Source organism: Stegostoma tigrinum, chromosome 31 (genome assembly GCF_030684315.1).
Source record: "Stegostoma tigrinum isolate sSteTig4 chromosome 31, sSteTig4.hap1, whole genome shotgun sequence".
NCBI lineage: Eukaryota > Metazoa > Chordata > Chondrichthyes > Orectolobiformes > Stegostomatidae > Stegostoma > Stegostoma tigrinum.
In genome coordinates, this window is record NC_081384.1 from 12,392,210 (window position 1) to 12,403,444 (window position 11,235).

Below are 11,235 nucleotides of genomic sequence, written 5' to 3' on the forward strand. Positions count from 1 at the left end.
TATATTAGTGAGGATCTATATTACCTGGAAAAGTGCCGTTGGTTTCTGTCCATCAACCTGAGCAGGCAAACAGAGATTCTTTATTGCACATGCAAAAGGATGCCTTGATGATTTCACGAGGAAATTGGTTGGGCATTTGAGGGAAATAAGCTTGCAGGAGAGGGGCTTAAAATGGGGAAAATGGGACTCAATGGACTGCTTGATAGTGGTCTGGCTTCAACCTGATGAACTGCGCTGACATGATTGAGTGATAGAAAACTCTCACTAAAATATCAGCTTAGATTTTGTGTTCAAGTGAGGCTTGAACTCAGAAGCTGGCAGAGATGAAAATGCTGTCATTGAGTGAAGTTGACAGCAAAGAGGGTGGAACATGCAGGCCACATAAAATATGAAAAAATCCCAAAGAAAGAGCCAACGGGGAATGGGCATTATTTGAAATCCTTGAGTTATGTTGAACTGTAAAACCATAAGATATAGGAGGAGAAGGAGGCCAATCAGCCCACATTCCACCATTCAATGAGATCATGGCAGATCCAAAATTCCTCAAATCCACTTTCCTGCCTTTTCCCCTTATCCCTCATTTTTCTGATGAACAAAAATCCATCTATCTCAGCCTTGAACAAATGCAAAGTGAAGATGAAACAGCACCAAGTGTTAACATCGGCAAAACTGACAAAGCTTCAGTAAGATACATAGTCAATATTTATTTGTCTAATTTATGTATTCTTGAGATGTGAGCGTTACTGGATAGATTGACATTTATTGCTGATCCCTAATTGGAGGTGCTGAGTTATTCTTGAGCTACTATAAGTCCATCGGATGTAGGAACATCCACAATGCTGCTCGGAAGGAAGTTGCAGGATTTTGATTGCGCTGCAGTGAGGGAACAGCAATATATTTCCAAGTCAGGATGGTAGGTGGTTTGGAGGGACTTTGGAGGTAGTGGTGTTCCCATGTGTTCACTACCCATGTCCTTCCACCTGATACAGGTTGCCAGTTTGAAAGGTGCAGTAGAAAGAGCTTTGGTGAGTTACTGCAGTACATCTGGACTATGGTAAACACTGCTGCCACTGTGCGCTGGTGAGAGAGACAATGAATGTTGAAAATGGTGGATTAGATTGTGGTCAAGGGGACTGCTTTGCCCGGAATATTCTTAATCTTCTTGAGTATTATTAGAACTGCACCCATCCAACACTTGTCACATATTATATGAAACAAGATATTTGAGTTCCTCAACTGACACCGATTGTAGAGACTTCTCCCAGAGACTTCTGCACAATCATTCATTGGGAGTTTGCTCTGCTGGCTGGGCTGTTATTGTCCATTCCTAGCTGCCCTTGAGGACCAAGTCATGAACTACCTTCTCGAACTGCTCCAGTTCCGTTTGGTGTAGCTACTCGCTCTACGCTCTCTCCGTTGCCCGGAACTAAGTTCCAGGATTTTGGAGCCAGTCAACCTAAAGAAACAGTGATATATTTCCAGGTCAGGATGGTAAGAGCCTTGGACAGGACCTTGCAGGGTGTGGTATTCCCATGTATCCGCTGCCCTTGTCCTTCTAGGTAGAAGCGATCGTGGGTTTAGAAGTCGCTGCGTAGGAGCTTAATGCTTGAGGTTACACAAACAAAAACAGAGAACTACAGATGCCAGAAATCAGAAGCTCAGCAGGGCCGGCAGCATCTGTTAAGAGAAAGCAGAGTTAATGTTTTGGGTCCAGCGATCCTTCTTCAAAACTGGAACTGAAACGTTAACTCTGCTTTCTCCCCATAGGTGCTGCCAGACCTGCTGAGTTATTGCGGCCATTTCTGTTTTGTTACTGCTTAAGGCTACTTGATACTGTTGGCAATTCACTGACCTTTGTCCTCTGTAATGTTTGGAAGACACTAACACTGCATTCAGTAATAGACTGAGCAGTAATCATCACTGGGGTGTCACGGTGGCTCTGTGGTTAACACTTTTGCCTCTCAGCTCCAGCAACCCAGGTTTGATTCCACCCGCGGGTGACTGTCTGTGCGGAGTTTGCACCTTCTCCCCGTGTCTGCATGGGTTTCCTCCAGGTGCTCCAGTTTCTTCCCACAGTCTAAAGATGTGCAGGTTAGGTGGATTGGCCATGCTAAATTGCCCGTAGTGTTCAGGGGTGTGTGGGTTAGGTGGGTTATAGGGGGATGGGTTTATGTGGGATGCTCTGAGGGTCACTGTGGATTTGTTTCCACACTGCAGGGATTCTATAAAAAAAACATATTTTTATGTCAGTGATGGATAATGCCAATTTGAAGATATATAGTTTTCCAATCACAACATAGCTTGCCATTGTTGAGGGACATTAAGAAAACATATTAAGCAGTGAGCTTGGGATCTTGATTCATGATAAATCACATTAGTATGACAAACAAAATAGATTCCAATTGGTTAAAGGTAATATTTTAGCTGAAATCAGGAAACTTGTTTGAAGATGAGAGACTGGCACTCTGGAATAGAATAATGCTATAGTGGCATTAATTTAACTGGAAGTTGAATGGTCTGATGGGGAATTGGGAGCAAAGGTGGGAGAGGTGGACTGTCAGGTTTTCCAGATGGATGAGTCAATCTGGATCATATGGTTTTCCATCTCAAGATTGATCTTGTTGTCTGAGACATAGAGTCTGGCTCCCTGCCTCACTTTTGTCTTCACTTCCATCCTAATCTGTTTAGCCAGACACACTATCTGAAGCTGTTATCAGTTTTGGCCTTTTCTTACACTTTCACCACATGCGCTATTATTATGGCTCCTTCAAGAGTCTCTAATGTCAACTACTTGTTATCATGAAATTTCCCCTTGGATTCACTTTTTGTTTCTAACTTACAGACGCCACTGTGCCCAGACAATCACGCAACTGGTCTGTTGAAAATAATAGCATTTGAGTTAAGAGCTTTGGGAACCTTCAGGTGGAAAGGCTTGCTTGCAACATTTAATGTAGCAGTTCAGATGAGAACAGCTGTTTTAACCTGAATGGATACATGCCCTATACTGCTGTCTTCACCAACATGGCATTTAACCAATATTTTTAACCAAGGCATGTGACATTGCCACTTGAAACTGGTCCACTTTGCCCTAATTTTTCACATGGAGAAAGGGACTGAGGACATCTCTTCACTGAGTCGAGCACTAAAATTAGGACAAGATTAGATTCCCTACAGTGTGCAAACAGGCCCTTCGGCCCAACAAGTCCACACTGCCCCGTGAAGCATCCCACCCATCCCGCTGTAACCCACACACTCCTGAACACTACGGGCAATTTAGCATGGCCGATCCACCTAGCCTGCACATCTTTGGACTGTGGGAGAAAACCGGAGCACCCGTAGGAAACCCATGCAGACACGGGGAGAATGTGCAAACTCCACACGGGCAGTTGTCCGAGGCTGGAATTGAACCCGGGTCCCTGGTGCTATGAGGCTGCAGTGCTAACCACTGAGCCACCATGCCACCCCAAAGATGCCAACTGATAGCTGATAACGCGTTCTGAGGAAGGGTCACTGGACCCGGAACGTCAGCTCTGTTTTCTCCTCCACAGATGCTGCCAGACCGGCTGAGCTTTTCCAGCAACTTTGTTTTTGTTCCTGATTTACAGCATCAGCAGTTAATTTGGTTCTTAATTGATAACACACGTTTTGTAAATGGAGTTGATAGGCTGGATTATTCTAATAGACTGTCCAGATGTTCCTGAATTCTTTTCTCCAGGCAATTGTAATCTGCCTAGTTCCCGAATCGAATTGATTCTTGAATCTGGATTAACGCGACCGCTGTAGTGGAGCTAGGTGCAAAGATAAACCACTTTGTGCCAATGATATTGTTGGAAAGTTAATGCACCCTTTGGTAGGAAAGGACTTCTGGAATATATAGTTGGCAGATACTCTAGAGAATTGCTTCCTGCACCTTCCCTTAAAACTTCCCTGTATTCTGAGGTCAGCTGCACTTTCTAACACATCAGGTTTCTTCTTATGATAAAAGGCATTGTTTTGTGTATACAACAGCAAATCGAACATCAAAGGCCGTGATTATCTCGTTGGCCAGGATTAGTCATAACACCTCCCGGTCAGTCCAGTCCGCTGACTGAGTAATTTACAGAAACCTGACAATTTAAATGCTAAAACTTTATCTCGTCCAGAGTGGCATTTATACCTTGTTGAAAAACTTACTGCCTATATTTGGTCTATGTTGTGGAGGTGCCGGTGTTGGGTTGGGGTGGACAAGGTCAGAAACCACACAACACCAAGTTATAGTCCAGCAGGATTATTTGAAAACAATCAATTAAATCAAACGAATCAATTAAAACCTTCTAACTGATTAAAGATTTAACAGCATCTTATGTTTGTTTAATACTTCCTCATCAGTGGCGTGGCCCTTTGATCTTTTACTTATAAATTCTGTGCCTGATACTATCCCTCTCACTTACACCTGAAGAAGGAGAGAGACTCCGAAAGCTTGTTTTCAAATAAACCTGTTGGACTATAGCCTGGTGTAGTGTGATTTCTGACCTTGTCCATACTTGGTCCAGTGAACATGTGACTCCAGTCCCACGCCATTTAACAGACTTATGAAGTGGCCACTACAACCAGGAATGGGGATGGGAATAAATATTGCTCTTGCTATTGGGTGGAAGTGGCAGCAATTACATACACCGCATAGTCTAGAATATCCTTCTAAACCTCTCTGCATCTCATCCCCCCTCTTCATAACCTGACTCTTCACCCCAAACTTTTAGTCACCCCTTTAAATCTCCTGATGTGTTATGATGTCAAAGAGTTCTCGGAAAAGATCTTCGCTAAATTATTACATTGGGCTTCATAAGCCCAAGATGTTGTTGTTATTCTCAACAATGCCCCATGCCTGAAAGACTTTTTTTGGAAAAGTGGCTTGGGTGCATGTTGAGTTCTCTGCAATCCTATTCCATTAATATTTCTTTTCCAAATTGCATAATTCCAGCCTTTGTGTTGTAAGTGCAAAGTAAAACTCTCATATGAGGTTCAAAGTAGAAAAAGACAAAAGTGTAGAGTGCGTTTGAAGGATAGAAATGGCCTAAATGTGTTCATGACCTGTGCAAATAGATAGCCTGCTGGCACTCATTTCAAAACTTCTACCAGGGCCAATAGTCACTCGAGTAGATGAACAGAAATAAAAATGTTCACTGAAGGTTCTTTTATATAGAAGTCCCTGATACAGGGGAGCAGGCCTATGAGCCAGCTTGAGTGTGGGGTTGGGGGAGTAGGGGTGAAGGGTAGTGGAGGGACAGGGATGTGTCAAGGGAATAGCTTTGTCGGTTTCCATTTCCAGCAGTCACTGTGGTCAGAAACTGATCCAATGTTATCAGTTGGCAGCTGGCAAGATCAGCGCCACATTGGGGTTAGGACAGAAACCAGGTCTGTTAGAGTAATTTACTTTTCTAACAGCAACCAACAATGAAAGAAAGGAGTTTGTCATCACTTGCCTTTTTAAGGTCATTAGGTCTTGAGTAAGTATGAACTTAACAATGTGGGGACTCTCACGGTACAGTGTGGTGCCTGTGCCTCTGAGCTAGGAGACCTGGGTTCAAGTCCCTACCTGCTCCAGAGGTGTGTAATGATATCTTTTATTGAGTAGATTGGAAAATATCCACCTTTAGTAACTTGACCTGGAAGGACTCCAACAAAGACCTCCAGACTGATACCTGGGATGAGGGAATGGTCCTACAAGGGGTGTTTCAGTGCTTTAGGCCAAGAGTCCCTAGAATTGAGAGGTGACCTCATTGATACATAAAATTCTTCAGGCATTTGACATTGTCTTGTTGTGAGGAATCTCTCCTGTCCATAAAACCAAGGATAGCAGCCTCAGCTACAGGGGAAGGATGGGTGTGGCCTTTGATGACTGAAGTGAGGAGGAAAAGGCTTAGCTCAAAGGTTTATGAACATTGGATTTTTCTAACTCAACAACCGGGATGCTCAGTTCTTGAGTATATTTAAGATACAAAATTGATAAATGTTTGGACACAGAGGAAATTAAAGGATATGGGGAGATAATGTGGATGATTGAGTGAGAAGATGACTTTAAGGATTGGGGTAGGCTCAAGGGGCTGAATGGCATGCTTGGGTTACAATTTCTTATGTTCTTCTGTCTGCCCAGGGTTTCTTAAGTATAAAATCTACAAAGAGGGTGGTCAGGAAATTTTTTTCTCAAAAAACACAGCAGTCAATGGACAATTTTGTTCTTACACATTGAGCAGTGATAGGCAGTGTTTATGGAGGTGAGGAGGTAACTGGGCAGATCCCTGTGTCTGTCCTCATTTTGAGCAGACTCACTGTCTTAAGTGATCCTCCCCTTCCTGGGATCAGGGGCCTTCACTAGCCAAGGGCTGCTGGCCAATAGGAGATCGTGCATCACTTGGCAACACCAATAGGAATGGTGGCAGTTGATGATAATGCCACAGGCACAGAGTCGAGGAGGCATCTCAGCCATTGATGAGTGACAATGGGGTGATGTTCACGGGGGAGCAGAGCAAGGGAGGTCAGCAGCAAAGGCAGAAGGGAGGCCCTCACTAAGCACCTGTCCCCACACCTCCCATCACAGAACTCCTTCAGGCAGGTACTGAGCAGCTTTGAACAAGGGAATGGCTCCACCTGGAGTCTGTAAATAACCCAGAGAGGGCTTGGCCGCATGTGAAACTCTTGCATGCTCAATAGCAGCAACGTGATGAGGCTCTGTTCACTAAACAGCTGTGTACAAGTCATCGAGCCCAGTTGTGGTAATGGCTGTGGGTCAGTAACCCAGAATCCTAAACTAATGTTCTGGGAAAATGGATTTAAATCCCACCATGACGTGATGAAATTTGAATTCACCTAGAAATCCAGAATTAAAAAGCTAGCCTAAATGTGACCATGGCACCAATGTTTGTAAAAAGTGTTAGAAAAGTCAATCTCATTCATTAATGCCCTTTAGGCACCTTTAGCTGGTCTACATGTGACTCCAGGCCTATAGCTATGCGGTTGATTCTTGATTCCATGTTGGACAATGGGGATGGCAATAAATGCTGGTCTAGTCAGTGACACCCTCATACTATTAAAACATTTTAAAACAAACTTAATTGTGGCAGAAGTAGGAAAGTTCAGTTTATACTTTAGATCTGTGCAAAGTTCATTTGTTGCCCATTCATCTCGCCTGTTCCACAGGTATAGGAACTTTATTTCCAGAGTTCTCTACAATGCTTTAAAATGTCGACTCCATGCTTACAGTTCTGGCTTCCAGCACATTTACAGCTTACTATTTTTCTAAGTTAGCACCCAGGCTTAGCTAAACAAGCACAGTGAGCGTCAATAGTGCCAGACTCATATAATCAAACACAGGACAATTTTGAACACTGCATCTGCCAACCTTTCAGGTGGCACAATGACTCAGCGATTAGTGGTTAGCACTGCAGCCTCACAGTACCAGGGATATGGGTTCGATTCCATCCTTGGGCGACTGTCTGTATGGAGTTTGCATATTCTCCCCGTGTCTGTGTGGGTGTTCTCTGGTTTCCTCCCAAAGTCTAAAGATGTGCAGATTAGATGGATTGGCCATGCTGAATTGCCCTGTAATGTTCAGGGATGTCCAGGCTAAGTGGGCTAGCCATGGGAAATGCAGAGTTACAGGGATAGGGTGGGTGGGTACTCTACAGAGGGTCAGTGTGGACTCATTGGGCTGAATGGCCTGTTTCCACACTGTAGGGATTCTATGACTAATTAAATGCCCACTCCATTGTTAGACTCATTTTGGGATGACAATCAACTGTGCCCTATGTGATTCTTTGGACCACATTAAAAGCAGAACATTGTATTTGGCGTTACTTGCTTGCTTTTCTTGCCAATTTAACCTTCTGCTTTTCCAGTAGTGGAGCTGAGCTGTCAGGGGCTATAGGATAAAGCCAGGTTCTTTCCCTCACACACTCACTCAATACAATGTTTATCTTCCAGGTATTGAACTACAGGAGGACATCAATCTGCTCAGTCTGGTTCCTGAAGACTCTCCAGATGTATCCAAGACTGAAGGGCTGGAAGGGAGAACTGGGTTGAATTTCCACAAAGATTTCACCCCCACACCACGGCTAATTCAAACTGTCTTTCCAGAGCCATTTTACAAAGATTTTGCTGTCCTAGTCACACTGAAGCAAACTAATTTGAAGGGTGGGGTGATCTTTGCAGTCGTGGATTCTTCTGGGAAGGTCATTAGCCTTGGAGTTAAGTTATCCCCAGTGGAAGATGACATGCAACATATCGAACTTTATTACACCCCTCCATATTCTGATGCTTCCAGAAAAGCAGTTTCCTTCAAAGTGCCGGCCAGGATCAAAAGGTGGACACGTTTTGGGCTCCATGTTGAAGGAAATTCGGTGACCCTGAACCAGCAATGTCAGAGACCCCAACGACTTAAATTCAAAAGGTCATGGGAACCTCTAGAGTTTGAACCGGATTCTAAAATACTCATTGCAAACGCTGAAGAAGCAGACGGGGACAAATACATTGTGAGTACTGCTGGCGGGCATGGTGCCTTAATATCTAGTTTAAAGGCTTTCAGAGCATGAGCTGGTGGTGGTTCAGTGGCAATGTCACTGGCCCAGTGATCCAGGTGGTCAGGGTAGTGCTTTGGGGTCATGGATTCAAATTCCACCCTTGCAGCTTCACATCAATGAAGAAAACTCTGAAATGGAAATCTAGTCCCAGTCACAGTGACTGCAAAACCATCATCAATTGTTGCTGATACTCTCTAAGGAAGGAAATCCACTTCCTTAGTCTGGCCTACAAAGTAATCCAGGCCCACAACAATGTGGTTCATCCTGAAAAGACCTAGAAATTGCTCCTTGTGTGTGGTAACGACTTAGTAGTAGTGTCACTGGATGAGTAATCCAGTTACCCAGGTAATGTTCTGGGGACCCGTGTTCAAATCCTGCCATGGCAGATGATAGAATACGAATTCAATGAAAAATCAGGGAGTAAGAGTCTAATAAAACCTTTACTGGACAAATCTCTTTGGTTCACCAGTGTCCCTTAAGGAAGGAAACTGCTGACCTTATCTGGTCCAGTCTATGTGTGACCCTAAAGCCACAGCAATAAATGTTAGAGAGATGGTAAGAACTGCAGGTGCTGGAGACTCTGATATATCAAGGTGTAAAGTTGGACGAGCACAGCAGGCCTTTGATGCTGCTTGGCCTGCTGTGTTCATCCAGTCTGCACCTTGTTATCTCAGCAATAAATGTTAGCCTAGCTAGCAACCCCCTATCTGCTGGAAGAATGAAAAAAGGCACCAGATATAGTAATCTGTTTGGTATCTGGCATACTCAGGGAATGGGCGGTGGAGTTTTACTTGGATTTTAGTAAAGCTTTTGACATGGTTCTGTTTTGTCGACTAATTAGTAAAGTTAGACCACATGGGGGATTGGTGAGGTATGTAACAGACAGTCAAATTGAATTTACTTATTTTGTATCATCAGCTAAAGTGAAATGAAACCCATGATTATTTTGTGACATTTCCATTAGAAATTTTGCAGGTTATTGTAAATTTTTCTCTGCTCCTGATTGGTCTGGTTCTTTCTCAGTGCAAAGCTCAACTTGTTGTGAAACTTCTACTTCAAAACCTTGTCGATGCTTTGTAATGTGTCTGTCCTAACTGGCTATGCTGATTGAGGAATCTATTTTACAACTTTATGATGGAAGTCTTGCAAATTATGAATAGAGCAGTTTGAGCCTGCCCTCATTGGTATTTAGAAGAACGAATGGCAACTTTATTGAAACATATCACATTCTTAGTTACTCGACAGAATGGGTGCAGAAGGGGTGATTTCTCTTGTGGGAGAACCTAGGACCAGACGATATCATCTCGCAATAAAGCATCATCCATTTAAGACAGAGGTCACTCAGAGTGTAGTGAATCTGTGGAATTCTTTGCTGCAGAGGATTGTCCAGGCTGGATCATTAAGAATATCCAATGCTGAGATAGACAGATTTTAATTAGCAAGGGAATCAGTGTTATAGGGTAAAAGCAGGAGCGTTGAGTTGAAGACCATGATCTCACTGGACGACTGAGCAGTGGGCTGGATGGCTTACGCTGATCCTGAAGCTTTTGGTCATTCTAAATTGGTGTTTGTCTTCCTCTAGAACTTTTGAACCTTCAAACTCTCCTTTGCTAAAGCTGAAGTGAGATCCAACGTCCATGTGTGATTGTTCCACGCTGAAGGGGGGTAGGTTTGTCCTCCATGAATAGCTTTGTTTCACAAGGTGTCCCATAAAGTAATTCAGCTTAGAGTTGACAAAGCCCATTACATAAAGAGCTGGAGGAATTGATTTGTAAGATGAGGCTGGCTCACAGTAAATGTTGTAGAGCAACTGGGGGAGACAGCAAGGTTAGCATAGCATCTCCTACCTGCTTCAGTATGAAATAATACTGAGACTGAAAATCATGACACAAATAGCTGTGCGAATGGAGTGTCAGGCAATACTGAAGCTCATATGGAATTGCATAGAAAAGGATATATGGCAAAAAGATGGGCCATTTGATTCATTTGAGATTTCTCTCATCTAATTTTCACAATCATCTTCCCTCCTGCCCTTGTCTAGTTTCCCTTTAAACATCTCTTCACTCAACCATTCTCTGTGGAAGTGCTTTTCACATTCTCCTCCCTTCTTTGTATAAAGGCATTTCTTCTAAATTTCCAGTTCGATGTTAGGGTGACTGTATAATATTATAGTGTCTAGTTACGCTGTTCCCACAAGAAAAAAGAACTGATTGATTATTGTGTTATAACATGATTTTAGTTGGTGACAATGTACAGTAAGGTGATATGAAGAAGAATCTGCACAGCAAGTGATTAGGCTTAGTTCGGTTTTACATTGCAATTTTGAGGGTTGTGTGAATGGTTCAGTTTGCAAGTCCACCAGTAGTTGGAACAACAGCAGCTCTCTCCAGTATTGTGTTTCAACTCTTCAGAACCTTTTGTTCTGTCAACCTATGGCTTTGCAGACAATACATCCAAATAAACAGTTTGACTTTTGGAAACTACAACACAGCAAAGAGACAAAAACAAAGGACTTAATAATCTCCATGTTTAGACTTTAGAAGAAAAGGGGAAACAAGCTCTAGGTCATATTTAGAATCCCTTGTATTTACTTCTTGTCAGGCTGTAAAATTACTCTGCTGACATAGTCAAGGATGGTTTAAACATACAGTGCAAGGTTAAAACTCTTTTTCTTAAAAGT

General features: G+C 43.1%; 1 protein-coding gene across 1 annotated transcript in view; it reads left to right on the top strand.

Annotated features, from left to right (window-relative positions):
• LOC125466151 (collagen alpha-1(XVIII) chain-like) overlaps positions 1-11,235 on the top strand; it is a 123,209-nt gene that overhangs the window by 23,740 nt on the left and 88,234 nt on the right. The window contains exon 2 of the mRNA XM_059638786.1: positions 7,960-8,507. Coding sequence (XP_059494769.1) covers positions 7,960-8,507 — 548 coding nt within the window. The remainder of the gene's footprint in view (positions 1-7,959; positions 8,508-11,235) is intronic.